Source organism: Alligator sinensis, unplaced genomic scaffold, assembly GCF_000455745.1.
Source record: "Alligator sinensis unplaced genomic scaffold, ASM45574v1 scaffold409_1, whole genome shotgun sequence".
Taxonomy (NCBI): Eukaryota; Metazoa; Chordata; order Crocodylia; family Alligatoridae; genus Alligator; species Alligator sinensis.
Window position 1 is genome coordinate 723630 of NW_005842284.1, and position 20275 is coordinate 743904.

The following is a 20275-nucleotide window of genomic DNA, read 5'->3' on the forward strand; positions in this document are numbered from 1 at the left end:
CCTACAGATTATAAATTGCAAACTAGTACTGCAAATAGGTAGTTCTTGTTGATTTCTGGATTTTCTAGGACACAATATATTGGTAATGAGGTATTTGTTTATATTCCAAATCTGTACGGAATTAATCAGTAATATTTACAAGTGTTGAACCTGAATATTGCTGAACAGCAAAAGCCTCTATTGAAATTACTGAGAGTAGCAGATGCTCAGCATCTCTCAGGATTAGACCCAGATACAAGTTAAATCAGGACCGTCTCTGAACACAAACATGTCTTAACTGTTGAATCTTTCCTCTGAGGTGAAAGGAATTTATCTAAAGGTACACATATGCCTTTCCCAGGATCAGAACCATAGATGCTCGATTCAGAAGTGATTAACTTCCATTAAAAATCTTTGCTATCCTTGATAATACATGCCTTACCTCAATGATACATGGTACCAATTGTGGGAGGCACAAAATGGTACTTAATATTATTTCTGTAAATAGTCTCCCTGAAAGAGGCCTTATTATTTATAATACCTTCATATATATATAATTTTTATGTACATTTCACACACTAAATACTTACTTCAATGGTCTTTTCTTAGTCACAAAGTTAAAAAAGGTTCAAGACCATCAGACCACCCATGAAATCTAGTGTAATAATAATCAAGTACGTATATTTATTCCACTAGTCTATATGTGCTATGCATCCCCTTTTGTATCCAATCCACAGACAGTTCCCGGTTTATGAATCTACCTTCCTGTGTCTTAGGCTGTAGAGACTCGTGCTCTTTGTTCTGGAGATTAGTGGATCAATCTCTGTTGGATCCATCAGGATAGTGGCCATTCTATAATGGCAGCTAGTGTAGAATTGCATCAGATAATGGCAGCTAGTCTGGAATATACTAGGCCTCAAATGGGCATCCTCTGTTCAGAAGCAGTATGCAATCTATTGTATTTGTAAAAGTATTTGTTTTGTGGCCCAGCCCACAGAGGATATTACTATGTTACGGAAACTGACTCTTAAATGCAAGATGTTGAGATTCTTGTTTCTAGCTTACATGGTCAGTCCCTGGAGTTGCCAGAGATGGTCATTTTCACAGAGATGATACATAAAAGACAATTTTGGTTTGGAAGCATTTGGTTTGAAGTTTCTAGGATATAGGATGGAAATGATATTATACTTTGTGATAGGCTTAATTTCAGATTCTTTTCCAGTGAAAACTGATTTTTTTTTAAATTAAAGGAAGCCTTTAGAGATTAAGATTTTTTTTTCTTTTTTGTATACGTAAATAGTTTCAATTCTGTACTTAGTCTTTCTTTCTTCAGATTAATCTTGCTCCCCCGTGTTCTGTTTGGCATGGTTTCACATAGTACTCTTAGCTAACATTGACTCTGTTATTGTTAGAGTTTTATACATCTCACAGAGTTGGGATTACTCGAAGAATGGACTTCAGCACTATGACTGGTAGGGAAGGAATTAAATGCTGTGCTGATAAAAGTGGATATGGTTTTGAGAAAGACCAAGCTCTCTCAGATCCTAAAATCAGTACTAAAATTGTTGCACAGCATAATTTAGCATGACCTAATCTGAAACCATCTGAAAGACTTTCAGCCAGATCCTCAATTGTTGTAAATTGGCTCAGGTCTACGTGAGCCAATGGACCTATGAGAAATGTACACCAGCTGAGAAAATGGCCTGAAGTCATTACACTAGAGTCCCCAGACACTGCTTTTAAAATCTATTTTCGACCATGTAGGAAAGTATAATACATGCTGAGACCTTAAGGCAAATACATTACCAAGTCTAAAGAATTTACACCTCTTCTCATTTGAAAAGTAAATAAGAGGGATTAGAGAAGCCTTTGCTTCTTTGCTTAAAATTTCTTTGACAACAAAGTTTCCTGAGGACTAAGACTATAACACCAAAAAAAAAGGAGCAACAAGCTTTGGAGACCCATTCTAGAGCAGTCAGTTTAGCATCAGTAGAGGGAAATAATTTTAGGGAAAAAAAACCGTACCAAACTCACAGTAGCTAGGAAATATTTTCAGAGGTACAATTTAATTGGAGACAACCAGCATGGATTTAAAGGAGGGAAGGCTTGTTTTAACTAACGTGCTGGGGTCCTTTAAATATCACTGCCAGTATAGACATGAGGGACTCTGTGGACATTATATACAGCACTTAGATTTTCACAACGCATTTGATAAGGTACCACACACTGAGTTATTGGATGAGGCACAGAAGGAACTTTAAAACTATGGTTAAACTGAAAAGTGTCTCAAACACTGGAAATAAAGAGTGGCTGTAAATTGGAACTTCCTGAGCTCAAACTGAAGTTACCATGGGTCCACCCACCTCAGCAGTGGATTTTGAATCCTCTCTGGTTTTCTTTAAATATAAATTTTGCAGGCTAGATTGTTACTTGGACTATCTTTCTGTGCATAAATTAATACAAGAAAACCCCCAAACCTATGGGGGTTTAGGAAGTGATGTAAGATACCACAGCTACTCACTTACTTAGGGTTCAAAAGTGTGCAGGGAATAAGCAAAGCCTGGGCTCCAACCCACCCACTTATTTAGTAGCCAGACTGGTTGAGCCACAGATAGGTGGAGGTCAAAAGCATACTTTTGGGAACAAGGAGGAAGCAGGGGAATGATTTCAACTCAGAAGTGTGTTTCTGAGCCAAGGCTTCCAAAGGCTTGATTTGGGTAAGTACAGCTCACCCTCGGCGTTTTGCTCCAGGCTGTGTATGAAGTCAATCAGTCTAGTTTTAAATGCATTGATAAGAGTTTGCTAGTGGTACCAAAATAGGACATAATAACAAATCACTAACAGCCATGAAGCAATTATGAGCAGGGATTAACCAATGGCCAGATTTTGCTTGTCTGCTCTGTGACTGTGCAGGGGTGGAGGACGTAAGGTCTGATGTCAAGGAAAAGAGAGGGAGATGGGGCCAGTGCGTAAAGAGAGGATAAAACTGTGTTATTAGGAGACAACATGTTAGGGGGTCACACATGTTACTGTCTAATTACTGTTTCTAGTGAAAATGAGGAGGAAGAAAGAACTGAGACAATGGTTCCACATCCAGTTGTGTAGGGACCAAATTAGAGAACGAACCCTCCCAAAAAGGTCTAGAGTAGGCAGAAATGGGGAGAAGATATAACAGTTTATATTTAGCTTGGACAGGTATCATAGCTATCACAGCTGAGTGCTGATGGGGGATATCTGAAACACAAAGATACTTGAAGTAGAGTTGTACTATAAAAGTCCTAGAGGTAAGTAAAAAAATGACAGTAAATTAAACAGAAACTTGCAGTGTAACATGATGACACCATTTTCTCACCACACATATGATATTAGGCTGTATATGCTGCAAGACTATAACGGACAAATGAATGGGAGCTGAGGATACAACAAGAGAATATAGATCTCAGGGACCCTGATGCTGTTCAGTGTGATGGTTATCTGCTGATATTGCACCTAATAATTTTGTATAACGGAGGTTTGGGTCTTTACTCACAATTTCATTACTGTGCACTAGATTAAACTTTGTCATCCTCGACCTATAGAGAAGTTACACTTATCACACGGTAAGCACATAGCAAGTGCTCTAAAGCCATAACCAAACACGGAACACAGAGTGCTTTAAAATGGCAGATCCCACTCTACGTTAACCCTGGATGGATGTGGTATTAGACTAAAGCGCTTTATGTTAGAACACTTTATTGAATGTCTGTAGCACATCCCATCCTGACTCAAGGTAGGTTGCATTCTGTCAGCATCCCAGGGGTCCCTTTCTGGGAGTCTTGCTAGCCCTAGGTGGTGCTTGTCTGCTCCAGGCAAGCACTGGCCCAGCCCCACCCCTGGGCTGTCATAGAATGGAGACAGAAAAGGCTCTGTCTCCTCCTTGTGTGGCTGGGTCAGAGTGGGGGAACAGAGACTCTCTGTTTGGGGCTATGCCACTTTTTGTTGCACAGGGAACTGTGAAAGGGTGGTCTGGGGTATAGGGGACCTAGCTTAGCCCCAACCAAGACCCATACCCACAAGTTTGGGGGAGGAGGGAAATCCATGCAGCAGAGAGGCTCTGTTTCCCAGGCTGCAGCCAGGAGCTGTAGCTCAGGGCTGCATTGCTTTTTGCCATGCTGGGAACTCTGGTGGTGGTGGTTGGCAGGGGGTGGGGGGAAATGGAGGAGGAAATGGAGCCTCTCTGCCACATGGATCTCTCCCCACCCAAAGCTTGCGGGCTTGAGTCTTAGTGGGGGCTGTGCAAGGTCCACATGGTAGAGACACCCCATTCCCCAGCTGCAGCCAAGAGCTACAACTCGGGGCTACGCTGCTTTTCGCTGTGCCAGGAATTGGGGGGTGGGGGTGGAAACAGAGCCCGTCTGCCATGTGCCCCTGGCTCTGCCCCTACCAAGATCCAAGCCTGCAAGCTGGGGCGGTTGGAGGAGGGGTCCATGCAGCAGGGTGGCTCCATTCCCCGCCCCTCACCCCACAGCTGCTGGTGCCGACAGTGGCCAGCTGGGGGGAGGGGGTGGGGAGGCCTGGGGAGAGGGCTGTGCTAGCTAATCAGGGGTGGCCAGTTGCTCGACTGGGCTCAGCATTCTCCTGCAGCCTTCTGGGAGGTGTGCGAGAGCACCCCCAGCCAGCTAGTGTCAGCCACTGCAGGAAGGCACCTAGTCCTCCCCTCTGCCTCCACCAAACGGCATATATGTGTTCTGTTTGGTTCTGACCTAATCTAGATTGCTGTGAGTAAAGCGCTATACTTTGGGCGCTTCTGTCTCGGGCTTTTTGAACATCTGTACTTAGCCCATAAGATCACAGGAGAATGTAGCTACCTCTATTCACTGCTCTGCAAGTTGGTGTTAAACCTTGCCTGAGCTGTGGCTCTGGCATAGTGAGGAAGTGACGGAAATATGAACCCAACAATCCCCATTGAGAACAGATGAATGCAGATGAATGAAAAAACCCAGTGATTGCTGTCTATTGTAGGGGGAAAGTGCTGCACCCTAAGTAGAGATGTACCAATGCATTCCGCTAAGAACAAGAGCAGAACGTGCTTCACTAGACATTACTTCTCACACAGGGCTTGGTCAAAAGGCTTGGTTTAGTTCTTAGTGCAAGTTAGAATTTAAAGTTTGAATGTTAATGTTAGTTAGATATTTGTACTACTCTAAATATGGCATCACTACTCTTTTACAAAAACTATTAACATAATTCTTCTTATATGTAATACTCTATTTATCAGGTCAACAATTTTCATCTGTCTCTTTTACTGTTCTTCAGCACTGTGCTAGGAACTCAGGGCTCCACTTTCCTTCCACCAACCATTTTTCTTTAGCTACTTTCTTCAGAAGTCTGGATCCTTCCAGGCTGCAGAGATGAGTTGTATTAGCTGTTTTTATTTGCTGATCACATCGAAACAGGCACTGAGTTCTTTCTGTACTACTTCATCACAGGTGCAGACAGAAGTGACAAATTTCGCCCGATCTGGCCACAGGAAGCATTTTATAGCTGTGACTAAACACAAGTGCACGGCTGCAAACAGCTTAAAAATGGCTGTTTGGGTGAAAATCTGACCCCTCATTGCATGAGGTATCCGATAAAGATGCTACAAAATGTAGAATCTTTTGTAACTTATGTCTGCGAGCTCCCAGCCTGTTGCTATTTTCAGAATGGGAGGGGGGAAGGGAGCGGAGGGAGCTTGGGGGTGCAGGGTTCAGTCCCCTCTGGAGGATAGGGTGGGGGTACTGCAGCCCCCCTGAGGTAAGGGAGGACTCCAATTCACCCACCTGACCCTTCAGCACTAGCTGATGAGCCCCAAGAATGAGCTCCCCTTGCTGCTTTCCCCCCGCACCCATTCTGAAAACAGCAAGCATTGGCAGAGATCTCTGGCCATTGCTGTGGGAACCTGGGTACAGGCTCCCAGCCTGCAGCTAGATTCCCCCCTGAAACCAACAGTGAACTTCTGTTTGGTCTGGGGTAACATTGTAACTCAGACCACTTTGCAAAAAATGTTCTGAGTTACAGCTGGGAGCTGCATTTCTGTCTGCACCCCAAAAAATCGATTTCTTCATTTTCCTTTAGAAAAACTGACGCAAACAATGCATTCAATTTTATTAGGGTTTTTGTCAATAATATATGCTGATTTTGTTAATAATCCACCTTTGGTCACCTCTTAGAGGCATTGTCTCACTTACTGACCTCTTGTTCCATGTACTTAAAAAATGTCATTCCATTTATTATAGCCTCCTATGCAATCTTCCTTCGCTCACCACTTTCTGGTTTTCTTTCTTTCTTTTTGTGCTTTCAAAACTGCATATAAGCCATAAAGGGTTGCATTTTAATTGATTTGTCAGAGATAACTGAAAAATGGATTTATGACAATAGACTAAAAAGTCTGTTTTCTTGCATGGTCATTTAAGCTATGTATGTACGTACATCTGTCAAGAACTGCTGTACAGGAATGCATGTGAAACACTGTAGTTATTGAATTACTTTAGCTTTAAACAAAAGATTATGTTATAATGGTACAAATTTTAGTACTTTTGTAATGTTGTTTGTTTGGTACTTTTGTAATGTATCTGAATCAGTGGTTTGTGCCACTGTCAAGTCATAAAACACTTCAATTTCTAGAGATAACTGAATTACTTTTAAGCCCTGAGGTATAGTTCACTGCTGTGGCTATTCTGGCTTTGTGCTGGTGACCTCCTATGTGCCTTAAAGCAGCCAAAAGAAAAATAAATATAAAAACGAGGAGGAACAAGGGGGCTTTTATTATAAAGAGCCTTTTAGTCAAACAAAAAGTACTGCATTGTGATATGACACTGAAACTGAGATAAAAATGACATTTCTTGTCAGCCTATACGGCAGTTTTGAAGGTTGTAGGACAATCCTGTGAAAATGATTTCTGTCTTATACAGTTTTCGACGGATATTGGCCCTAAATTTTCTTTTCAACTTTGGTGAATTCAGAATGAAGAAATAATCCTCACATAATACTGTAGTAACATCCTCTCAAATCTTGTATTTTAACACTGCAAGCTCCTAGATCCTGTATAGGTTAGAAGTCTTGATAGAATTTCTATAGAACTAAGCAAAATGCTTCTCCAGAAACTGAATCGCAAAGTTCCACAAAACAGCCACGATGCCCAACTGATGGTGCACAGCATTATGAAGAGCCAGATGACTGAAACATAGCACAGTGTGACTCTATTGAACCCTTTATAGGTGTGATCGCATTTAATGAAGTCCATTGTTTTCCTGCAAAGGAAAAACCCTATTACATTGAAGATTTTTTTGGTGGAGTAGGGAGGGTTATTTAATTTGGCATATCTTTTCTAAATGGAGCCTTCACCATCTGTTCCACTCTTTTATTACAAATACAGAAAGAACTTATCTCACTACCCTAGCACATAAAGCCTAAGATAGAAGTGAATTAGAGACATGTGTGTTCTTCATGCACCTGGTATGTTTTCACACATTTCAAACACAGATGAGCAGGAAAACTTGTTTCCTGATGTAATAGATTCTTTGATACAGTGAATTTCCACCCTCACAGTAAGATGAAATTAATGACCAGGGGCATGTATTATGATAATTATGGCTCAATTTCTGTCCTTGAGGATTAGATCTTTCTTGCTTTTACATTCTGTGATACCATCTTTCTCTAAATGAGAGAAAATGCATGCTTGCTTCTGTTCTTGATCGACCTACACTTTCTTCTGGTATACATCATCAAGAATGTTACCTGGGGCAAAGATGGGAAGGACAGTTGCGAGCACACTGAAGACCTCTGCCTTTCCCAAAGGTTGGCAAGTAACCTTTCTAAGGAGTACCTGTAGCACTACCATGATCCCCAAAGTAACACAAAGGGCAATACATTAATTTGATAGCACATTATACAAATAAATAAGTGCAGAGTGCTTCAGGATAAATGTAGAGTGCTTCATCTGGGGAAAAGTAACCACGGACATGAATATAGGTTAGGAGGAGATGTCTGGGCCAGGTTGATGGCTAAAAGGGAACTTGGGGTTATGGTAGATCACAGGATGAACATGAGCTGCCAGTGCGATGCTGTAGTCAACATTACTAATAGTATACTGAGATGTATTAGCTGATGCATCGCAAGCAGTGCTAAGGAAGTGATACTTCCTCTCTATTCGGTGTTAGTGAGACCCCAGCTGGGGTACTGTGTCCAGTTCTGGGTGCTGCGCTTCAAAAAAGACGTGGAGAATCTTGAATAGGTCCAGAGAAGGGCCACAAGAATGATTAAGGGCCTGGAGGACAAACCTTATGAGGAAAGACTAAGATCTGGGACTGTTCAGCTTGGGGAAGAGAAGACTGGGGGGGAGGGGAGGTGGAGACACACACGACTTGGTGGTCGTCTGTAAGTACATAAGGGGTGAATATTGGGAGCTGGGAGAAAAACTGTTTACTAGAGTGCCCCAGGGGAGGACAAGGAGCAATAGCCACAAACTGTTAGAGGATGGTTTCAGGTTGGATGTAAGAAAGAACTTCTTTACGGTAAAGGTGACCAGAATCTGGGATAGACTTCCCAAGGAGGTGGTGCAGTCCCCAACCTTAGAAGTCTTCAAGAAGAGACTGGACAGATACCTTTCTGGGATCATTTGATCTCAGCAGTATTCCTGCCCAGAGCAGGGGGGTTGGACTCAATGATCTTCCGAGGCCCCTTCCAGCCCTTAATTTCTATGATTCCATGGAAGTAACTGCTGTTTCAAAATGTACCACACTGCATTTTCACTGTTTTTAGCAATAAATCTTTGCAGCAGGTAGGAAGGAAGGTATGAACAGCTGTCTCATATATTTCACACCCAAGACAGATTGTCAGCTGACCCCAATGTTAATTTATAGAGACAATTCAGGACCTACCAGTGTTGTAACCCCTCCCAAGAGCTGGCCAGGGACGGTGATTCTTCCAAAGGTTGCCCAGGTACCAGTCACTCTGATTCTCCACCAAGCCAAGAACCTGCTGGCCTGGAAGAAAGCAAAATACAAATAGATCATTAGACAAAAGACAGATAATTAACAGGAAAAAATACAAAATCTGGAGAGGGATGGGCAGTGGAAACAGAGCACAGCAGTTCTGACACTGCCTTCACTTCACATGGTAGGAAGGTAACTAATCACCTAAAAAACCCATAGGACCATTATGGCACTACAAACTCATCACGGCTCATTTCCTTCTCTTGTCCCCTGGCTAGTTTGAGTAATTAAACACTGTAGGAATCTTTGTCATGCTGACAAAAATATGTCACCTAGGCAAACTGAATGCCGCCTGATTGTGGAGTACCATGTTCAAGAATTCTTTCAGTGAGAAGACAGGATTAGTAACATAATAGTCTGTTTATAGTCTGATGATGATGATAATATAACTCAATAATGGGCCTAGTATAGCAAGTTATTTTCTTTAGCTAATCCCCATTTGGTTCCAAGGAGTTTTTGTTCTCTCTGAAACAGCAACATAAGAAGTTTCTTTTATTCTAGGAAATGGCTGAATCTAAGGGGGAAAAAGCAAGACTGATTTAACTAGAGAGAGTAATTTAAAACTCATTAAGTTAAATCAGTGCGCAATGCAGCATGGGCACTCTGAATTCTGTTTAAACCCAGCTCATGTTGGTTTAACTTAAATTGATTAGTAATTTGCTTAAGCTAAAGTAAAATACATTGATTGTAAACCAAAATAAGATGGTCCACATGGGCTTGTCCTACAATCAATTGAAAAATGAATTAAGTTATAGTAGTGCATCATTTGCATGTAGACAAAGCCTTCATTATCTATTCAGAGAAGCACTACATCAGACAGGAGTGAGAATAGTGACTGCAACTGCCCTTTTGTAATGGAGGAAAGAGGGAAAATTGCATTTGTACCCAGTTAAAAAAATGGTGATAGGGCTTCAGTGTCTGATCTATTTCAATGAACTTGGGGTGGACAAAGTTTGAATGACTGATTTTGAAACTGTTTTTTTCACATTTTGAACAACAGGATTTAAAATCATGCTTTGAAAATAAAGATGGTTGTAAGCCGAAAGTTGAAGCTACAAAAGCAAAACTATCACTTTCTAACTGAGCCTGAGGATACAATAGTGCCAAGTGATGGTTAAAACATATAATGTAGCAAAACCCCCAGTTTTTCTTTTTTTATTTATTTTAAAATGCATTCCCTCCCCTTCCCCAACCATTTCTGACTTTTTCTCTCCCTCTCTATTCCCTATAGATAAGTATAAGTAAGCTAAGATGTAGGATAAGCTTTAACATTTTATTTTAGTTAGTAAGTTTTATTTTTCTCTCCCCTCTTTGCAAATAAGTTCCCTACTATTTTGATATCAATACCCACTGTTTTATAAGTGATAATTATTATGTTTGTACTGCTTTTATATTGTGTGATTACTGTTCTAGGCCTATATATGTAAGTTAGCATAAGTCATGTCAAGTTTCCATTTTGTATGTATGTCAAGCCTCCATCTTGGGTCCTCTGCCTGGACATCCCCTGTGTTGCAACTGTATGATTCATGTACCCCTTCCATGTACATTGGTTCCCGCATGAATGAGAGTGATTGGGAATGATTGAAATACAACGGTAGCAGGCCTCTACTGAATGGCCTGTAACGACCAGGCCATCACCTCATATTGATTCATCCAGGAACCATGGACCTCACCCAGGAACAGACAAGAACCCAGCATTTGAAAGACAAAAGACCCTGCAGAACCAGCAACTCTACCATTGTACCCCACCATTACAGACACCCGAAACTGCACATCCCTGCATGGAGCACACATGCTCAGTACACCAGGGGCTGACCCTTGCCTGGGCATGCCTCCTGTCACTAGGGTCACACAAGGTCTGCCCCTATAAAAAGGGACAGTGAAGACAGACCCAGTGGGACTGAACCAGCACCATGCCACACCACCTATCCACCCAGAAGCCCTGCTGGCAACCCCCCTCTGGACACCACCTACTAGACAAGGACTCCTTTCCAGCCTGGATAGGTAGCTATCACCCCCACCCCTTCTTCAACCAAAGACTTGGACTCTGCTTCTCTTCACTACCTGGACTCCAAACCTTCCACTGAGTCTCTTTCTCCTGCTGCCATTGTGAGTGTGTGTGTGTGAACCAATAACTTCATGGGGCTGTGCAGTATGTTGTCTGTTTAATAAAACTGTTATTTGGATCCCTACGTTGGGTTTTGCTTTACTATGGTTTGGCCCTGCTCCAATCTCTGCTCCTCGCCCCTCTAACTTCAGTCTCATTTCTCCCTTTCCTACTTCTGGCTCACTGCCACCTCCAATACCTGTCCTGAGCTCCTCTCTGCCTGCAAAACCCCCTGTTTCTTTGCCACCTTCTTATTCCCACTGCCTTTTCCCCTGAGCAGCCAAGTTTCTGACTCAGTTTCTTTGCTGGCTGTCTCCTCCTTGCCACCACTTACCTGCCCTCCCCCCCAATATCTCAGTTGTCTGCCTCAGTTTCCAGCCCCAGTCTACCTTAAATAAACCCAAGCCTCAGTTCCTCAGCCAGCTTCTCTGTAGTCCACAGGTTCTAATCCCGGTTCTGACAACTTTCACTCCCTACACTTTAACTCACTCTCTCTTAGGAACTTACCTGTGTGTACGTGTAGGTGGGCTGTATGTGTGAACTGCTGAGTGTGTGTGTATATATATGTCATTGTGTGTATGATATATGAATTAGTGATCTGTGTCTAACTTTTGGGGTGTATAGTGTGTCATGACCCAAAGGGTATGATTGTGTGTGCGCTTCGGCACTGCAGAATTATTTCCCGCCACATGGAGCTTTCTTTGCATGATGCAATTCTCAGTTGCATAGAGAAAACCCCGGTGCAAAGGAGTTCCCGCCACCCATATGTAAATTTGTTTCCCACTATTGGCTGTTTCTAAATTATTCCCACGTGGCGGCTAGCGATTGGCTTGCTAGCCGTATAAGAGGCTTAAGCAGTTTCCGCCCAAGTTGGAGGACTTCACATCCATCTCGTGAAGAACTCTAAGCGCGCTGTGGAGCCTAACAAACTCCGCATGTGCCTTAGAGGAGGATACAGGGGCCTGATCAACCTCTAGCCTCTCCCCGTTGCCGCACGATCCCTCAACGTACCCCACCCTGCGCGCTTGTGGAGAGTCACCTTTCGGACTCTCATTTCGGTCGTTCCACGGAGCCTAACAAACTCCGTGAGTGGTATCCAGAGCTCTGTTCGTGTTCATTTAGTGGAGCCTAGCAAACTCCACGTGTGTGTGTTTTTTTGTAACTGCAACTCAAGAAAGTTTTTCCTGCCTGCACCGCGACCACCTACGGTGTAAGTAAAATAATCTTTAATCAACCTCTACGTGTCAGTGCCTAATTCTAGTTCGCCGTGCCGACCTTTTCCCCAGCCCATGTGCCCGGGCTGCTGGCCACAGCCCCTCGGCCCCGACATAGTGTATGTGCTTGAATTGGTGATAGGTATGCATGTGCCTAGGCTGGTTTGGATGTGTATGTGCCTGCGCTGGTAGTGTGTGTGTGTGTGTGTGTGTATGTATGTATATGTGCAATTGTGTCACATCCTCCTGTCTAACAGCGCAATATTGAGATTCTGAGAGTTGGCCTGACCCCACAGGGCAACAATAACTGAAGGGAACTTACTGGCTCACCAAGCCCATTCTACTATTGCAGGCCCTGTATCAAAATCCTGTTCATAAACTTATCAAACTTCCTCTAAAAAGTAGATAAGTTTTTGGGGTTTTTTTGCCTCCACTTCAGCTACCAGGAAGCTTTTCCAGAACCTCACTGCTTTGATGGCTAGAAACCTTCTTCTAATTCCCTATATCTTTTCATGGACAATTTACGACCATTTGTTCTTACATCAATATTTTCTGTACCATAAATGGCTCTTCTTGTTGCATGAGGATTCCATAGCAACTTAGATAAAGAAGCCAAAAAAGCAGATGAGTGTGATTTAGAGGTCTGAATGAACACAAGCACTATCTCCTTTAAAATGGAAAAAAATAAACATCTATTTACAGGCTGACAAGGCTAACACTTGTTGGTTCCAGACTGGAAGGCTGGCTGTTCCTTCTAAACACAACTCCATTATTATATATGATGTAGTGTAAATCAAAAACCAAAGAACTGTCACGAGTAGTAAAAGATGAGGAAACCAGAACAGAAATTCAGGCACAGCTGAGCTGTAAAGGAATGTCACAGGTGGTAAGAAAAGAATGACCCTGCCTGTATTTTAACAGTGCATTTCACAACTCAGCAGTCAGCAGCAGTTCCTGCTCAGGATTGTACTTCTCACTTCAAAGGAAATAAATAAATAAATAAATAAATGCTAGAATCCCATTTGCAAGAAGCAGATAATGAACTTCCTCTCCATGAAACATCAGTCTGCTCTCATTATTTTATCTCTATGCATTACCAAACAAAGTCACGGAGTTCACCCTTCAAACTGATTTCTAATAGGTAATGCACAAACCTTGTTGCTGGTTAATGGATTTGCTTTCCCCCCTACCAATCCAAACTATCAGTTTTGAAAACAGAACCATATGAACTAACTCTCATCCCTCAGCAGGCATTTCCCAGACAAAAACAGACTGAAAGGCTAAGTAAATTGTCTCTGGGTGTATTTTTTTAATTGTATCATCTTTTCTTAAAGGCACCAGCCCAAACTCTGCCCTCCACAGCATCTGTGGAGGTTTAACAGGGCATAAATGAAGGCAGGAAATAGTAGCACCTATTGGCTTTAGTAATCTGACAAATTAACTTCTCTTCCAAGTAAGTCTGGAGCAAATTTTATGAAAATACAACTAATTTAGTCAACTAACTTACTAGTGAATTTCCATTTTCTCTAGATCAGGGGTGAGCAATTATTGAGGGTGGAGAGCTGCTTAATGAGTTTTCGTGAGCTGTTGAGGGCCGCATGGGTAGCCCAGCCCCTTGATAGTTACTCTGCCCCCTGGTCACTATCTTGGGACCAGATGTCCCACTCGTAACCTCTGGCCTTTGCCACAGGAAGTCTCTCCCCTTGCCCCCCAGAAATACTCCTTCTGGGAGGGCAGGTTGCCATGTTCGAACCAGAAAACCCCCCCACAAATCATACACTAAAAGTCAAACACCTACTATAACATATTTTAATTTTATTACAAAAAAATAGTTTGCCGTGATTTGTGTTTGTGTTGTGTGTATAGAGGTGATTGCATAACCCAAAAATAAATTCTTAGTCTTGTATAGGGTGTGTGTAGTGGCATGTAGGGATGCATATGTGTGGTAGGGTGTGGGTGTGTTTGTATGGTGACGTGTTGCGGGGGTGTGGTTGTGTGTATGTTGGGGTGTGGGGGTATGTGTGGGGGGAGATTCCTGGGGGGGGGCATGCATGTATGTGTGATGGGGAGTGCCAGTGATTCCGATTCCCTAGTGGAAGCTGAACCACTCTCTGCGATGTGCTGTGCTGGTCAGAGCCGGGCCCTGCCAGGCATCATCACCTGTACTCTAAGCACCCCCGCCTGCCACCACCTGCCAGAGCTGCACACCATGGGTGGAGTCCTCACACCCTCCACCCTCGCTCACACCTACATGCTGCCCACCCAAGCTCCGCGCTGCCAATGTCTCCTGGGTGTGGGCTCCACAATGCTGCCAACCCCAGCCCCATGCACCTGCCCAGCTGCAGCTCTGCCCCCACTGCTTTCCTATCTACTGCCCGGAGTGACCTGGAGGGAGGCAGGGGAAGTGGAGCAGGTCCCTGGTAGCCCCAGTGGCTGCAGCAGTGGCAGCAGCAGCCCAACCTGGAAGCTGTGTGCTGGCTGGGCTGGGCCCTTCCACCCATGAGAGTGGGAGTGAAGGGCAATAGGGTATCTTGAGGTGGTGGGGGGGTGGGGTATGTGGGACCCTTGCTCCCACCCTTATGGGTAGAAGGGCTGGGCAGGACACAATTTATTGGTGAGCACCGTGGGACAGATGAAAGTGCTTGGCAGGCCGGATGCAACCCACAGGCCATATCTGGCCGCCCCTGCTCTAGATTGTGACACTATTGCTATGTTGTACCTTTATACCTTCTGTACCATCTTTTCCAATGCCATAACTGGTCAGAAATGAGAATTTCCTTCCTAGAGGAAATTCTGGCATTTCAAAATTTGGTTTCATCCCAAATTGGACTACATGCGACTCAACTGAAATATTTTGTTTTGATAATGTCTGAACAATATAGATGCATGATATCATATATGTTTAAAATAGAATAAAATTATTTTGAAAGCTGAAATGAAACAGACAAAATGGGAACAAAACAAAATACTCCGTTCTGATTTTGCACCATTTTACTTTTTTTTCTGTCAAAGAAGTTCATGAATCATTTCCATGTCTACGAAAGTAAATTTTCTGTTGCAAAATGATTTGTTGATAAAATTTCAATGCCCCCCTACCCCCCCACTTCCAGCCCATGTCTCCTTAATGGCAATTGATAACATTATTTTATTTATTAGGTTACTTCTTAGTTTGAATGTAGTAGTGTTAAAGGACTGGATGCACTGGCTGAAACTATGTCTAATGTTTTCAGAAGCTATAAAAAAGTCCCCCTACCAAAAGTCCTGTGACTGTACATTAGTCCGGACCTGCCTCACTCCTGCTACCCCAGTCTTCCTCATCACATATGCACAGTTCTGATGGCGATTCTCAGTCAGTAATTCCAACATCCACCATCAGCAAACCCTTGGGTGTTTTCTGAGCAGGGACTGCAGTACCAAACTCTGGCATGCTTTTGTGAACAAACCTCTACAGGCACCTTGCTGGACTCATTCCACCTCTGACCATGCTTGGCATTTGAACCCAGCTCTCTTGAGGTGAAAGATTAGTGCATGAATCTGCTATGCCACTAAGCATGAAGCCCTTTGTAAAAGGCAAACAAAAAGAACGATTCTTTCTTAGATGAGGATACAGTGGCTACCATAACACATCTGAATTGCTCAGTATTCTGTACTGTTTGTCTCTTCTTCTTAAGAGTTATTATAATAAAACACCGTGACTAACAGCAAAAGCTTTGTCATTGTTTTCTGCTCTGGCCCTGCAGTTATGATTAAGTGCACTCCTCTCGCTCTTTGTTACCGGTACTTCAGGCACACGTTAGCTTATGAAAATGAAGCTGTCTTCTTTACTTATTCATACATTATCACTAACAGCCAGACAACAGAAAACAAGGCTGTGATTCTGGCATGACCACAGTGCAAATTTATCAAATAGGCAGAATTAGAACTGGGTTGTCTTGAACCAGGTTGCATTCTACCTGGCTGACTGAACAGTCTTCCTCCAGAAGACAGCTGCACATCTACTGCATTTTGCAAGTGAAGCATTTTGACAGCTCACATGATGAGAAGTGCTTCTCTCTATGTACAAGATCAGTTATAGTCAGAAAGGCAGGTTTCCATGGAAAGTGGATAGTGCTGAGCCTGACAACTCAATGCCTTAAATTTTATTTTCACTTCATAGATTTTTGGTGGCTGACAGAGGGGAAGGACAAGCATATAGTCAAGGCAGTGAAAGGGATTCAGGAGGTTTGGGTTTGGTTCCTAGCTCTGCTATGGATTTCTTGTGCAACTGCAGACAAGTCTCTTATCTGCCTATGTTTGACTCCTCAACAGTAAAAAAAGGGGATACTAACATCATATTTACTTATATACTATATACACTTCACCCTCCCAAAATCAGTCCTCCAGAATTGGCCTATGTGTTGTAAGTAGGGAAGCAGATTTTTCTTTGCTGCAATAGAAGCATGCAGATGCTGTGCTCTAGGGTGCAGACAGAAGTGACAATTTTCGCCCGATCTGGCCACAGAAAGCAGTTTATAGCTGTGACCAAACAAGTGCATGGCTGGAAACAGCTTAAAAAATGGCTGATTGGGTGAAAATCTGACCCCTCACTGCATGAGGTATCAGATAACGATGTTTCAAAATATAGTGTCTTCTGTAACTTGCGTCTGCGGAGTTCCCAGCCTGTTGCTGTTTTCAGAATTGGAGGAGGGAAAGGGAGTGGAGAGAGTTCAATCCGGGGGGGTTTCAGCACCCCCTGGAGGGTGGGGCGAGTGCACTCGAGCGCCCAAAAACGAGCTCTCTCCGCTGCCTTTCCCCCCTCCCATTCTGAAAACAGGGAGCACTGGCAGAGAGCCCTGGCCATTGCTATGGGAACCTGGCTGCAGACTCCCAGCCCGCAGCTAGACTCCCCCCCTGGAACCAACACTGAACTTCAGCTTGGTTTGGGGTAACCTAACTCAGAGCACTTTGCAACAATTGTTCTGAGTTACAGCTAGGAGCTGCATTTCTGTCTGCACCCCTAATGTCTGCTGCTTCTGTGGTGTAGCAGGCAGAATGAGAGGAGACCAGTGGAAGACCTCTCACAGTCCTAGGCTCTTGCACTAGCTATTGGCTGAGCACAATAGCTTGTGCCTCAAACAGCAAATAAGCTGCTGCATGCAGTCTGTAGTCTCTTGATGAGGTGTATGGTGTGGAAGCAACCCTTTACTATTCACAGGATCTCATGTAAAGAACTATTTACAGCAAAGAAGCAACAGTCTTGCTACTGCTCTTGCCTAGATCTGAACCCTAGCCTTGTTGATGTCCTGCCACACTAGGAAGTTCCTGCTGCCTCACCCAGATTGAATCTTAGGTGCTACGCTTCCTGGACACCATATATTTCCAGAAGGAATTACACATTCACATGGCTTGCCATGACTCTGGAAAAAAAATTCTCCACATTCTGCTTGCCAAAAACAAGGTAAGCATCTTATTTAAGGGCACATGGTATGCGAGAAAATATAGTATTTTCTTTCTGTTACTGTCTCCTCTACTTGAATCACAAGTCCTTTAAGGCTGTCTCACTACGTAACTGTATACCCCTATGGACAATGAGGTCCTTAGCTCAGTTTAGACTTAAATTATATTATAATTAAAATACTCATCGTGACTATTTTCCAAATTTTCCCTATTGAATTTTTTTGTTTTATCTTAGACTCTAACTGCTCCTAAGTGTCTCTCCATGTCACCAAAAGACCAAGGGGTCCCTTCCAGCAGGGAAAACTTTAGCAAAGGCTGCCCCCTCTGTGATCTCCAATACATGAAGCTAATCATCAAAAGTAAGCAAAACCAATGATGTTCACTGGACACTTGTACCTGGAGGAACTGTGATGTCACCTCCTGATTCCAAATGGCCTGTAGGAGGTGTGATGTCAAGCGTAATGTCCTTGCCACAAGCACAGCAGACAAACTTCATTTAAACTGCTTCTGTAAACTTGAAAATCCTTTTCCACTGTAGCTTTGCTGAAGTGCAGATTAGCAAAGCTTAACTACATATGGTACAAGTCTTCATACAGAATGGTAATTGGAATATACTTCTCTGGCTTTAAAAAAGTAAACTTAGACTTTTCTGTGCAACAGAGATTGTTAAAGGGTGACAGAATAGAAATCTATTCAGGTCCCTCTAGTAGCTACCTCCACTGCTGTGGTTTAGGATATCAGTTTTGCTGCTTCAGTAAAGTGAATGCCTGTCATGGGACAGAACTACAGCACCTCAATACTGTGCTGAAGAGTACTGTTGTGAAACACGTGCACATGCACTGTGCATACTACATCCAGAAATGCAGGCGAGCATTAATGGAGAATGCCCAGTGCTGTACTAAGGTAGCTACATTGCCTCTGTTTTGGGAAGTGGTGTGCGAAGCATGTGCAACAATCCTAAGTGCAGGGCTCCAAGGTATAGTACTGAGGCATTGTTAATGTGCCATGTGTGTGCTGAGGGAAGAGGCGAGGGAAGAAATTAGAGGCTGAGCTGCAAGTTTGGCAAGAGCAAGGAGTTGTAGAGATGATGCCTCCCATTTGGAACACAAAAATGGGAAGTAAAAGGGTAGGCAGTGGCGAAGAGCGAAGGAAATAAACACTGTATTCCAAGCAGCTGGTACCTCTGCATTGGCCAGCACCAAGTTTTGCAATCATGGTCAGAACTGGCAGAATCTATGATGTTACAGAGCAAGGCAAACCTATTGTTCATGCCAGTGAATGGTTAAACTGTTTCATTAATGTCTCTTTTAAAACTCCCTCAGACCCTACCACCTTTTTCTTCACTCCTAACAACCTCATCTTTCCATCATGCATGCTTAAAGCCTTTGCAAGACGTTTGGCTTGCTGAATGTTTTTACTCTCCCCAAGCAAGCTCTTACCTAAATCCACCACTTCACCCAAACTAAAGCACCCCTCAAATCCCACCTTCTCCTCTCCACTTTGCCCATTAAAGTCCTCAGGCCAGCTCCTTAGCTGGTGTAAATCTGTATGACTTCACAGAACACAAGGGAGGTATGACAATTTATAACAGATGAGAAGCAGGTACCTCATCTAACCTGAATGACTTAGCAAGCAAACAGGGCGGGTTGCAAGCTGTTTGCTGGGAGCAAGACAAGAGTCAGGCACCAGATCCTGGTCCTGGAAGGTAAGTGAGCGAAGCTGTCAGCGTGTTTGTCTTGGTGAGTGTTTCTTTGGTTGGCTGTGTGTTTGGGCACATGCTCTGAGCAGCTGGTGAGTGCTGCTAGCTGAGTGATTGCTGCTTGTGTCTGACAAAAGCCCTAGAGCAAGGGGGTGGAACCAGTCCAAGCCCAAGAGAGTATAAAAGGAGATTCCCCAAATGACCAGGGAGCAGCTCATCAGGGACAGTAAACAGGGCAATTTGCAGGTCAGTTTGCCACCCTCTTTTTTGAAGGGGAGCCTTTAAGGTAAATTTTTCCTTTAATTAAGAGCATCTAATCTAGGTATTTAGTGTAAGTAATTAAAACTCAGCAGTTAGATCAATACTTAAGTCCCTTGTTTAACTAAAGACCAAAGCGAGTGGGGGAGTTCACTAGGGTGTTTGCCCAGAAACTCTCTCTCACTCTCCTTCACTGTAAGCTTGGTGAGAAGAAGCAGGTTGGCAGGGAAAAGGGAGCCTTTCAGGACTGAGGAGCAGCAAACAGGCCAGCTTACAGGGGAGTTTGCTAGGGCAGGTCTACTTGGAGAGAGGGGCAGGAAGACATAGGTGGCAGATGTAAGAGACCCAGAGAGATGGCTGGAGGATGTTGCCATGCCAGAGCCCCTGCCATTGCAAGCTCTTCCCCTGTTTGCATCTCTGAAGTATCTGTCCAGTCCGGACCACTCACTGTTGAGACTTCCACCAAGGTCCTGGTTTGGTACTGTGGGGACTGTGGCTTGTATGTTCCTTCCAGTGATGGCCAGGTGAGATGTGACGTGAGCTATACCTCCTGGTGGTGTCCCTCAGG

The 20275-nt window shown here is 43.6% G+C and overlaps 1 protein-coding gene across 4 annotated transcripts in view; it reads right to left on the minus strand.

Annotated features, from left to right (window-relative positions):
- Window positions 1-20275, minus strand: part of LARGE1 (LARGE xylosyl- and glucuronyltransferase 1) — a 387820-nt gene that overhangs the window by 99035 nt on the left and 268510 nt on the right. For all 4 annotated transcript variants that reach the window (XR_003095093.1, XR_003095092.1, XM_025209336.1 and 1 more), the window contains one exon: window positions 8880-8984. Coding sequence is in view for 2 of the 4 variants with exons in the window: in XM_025209336.1 (XP_025065121.1) it covers window positions 8880-8984 (105 nt within the window). In the remaining 2 variants the exon portion in view is untranslated. The remainder of the gene's footprint in view (window positions 1-8879; window positions 8985-20275) is intronic.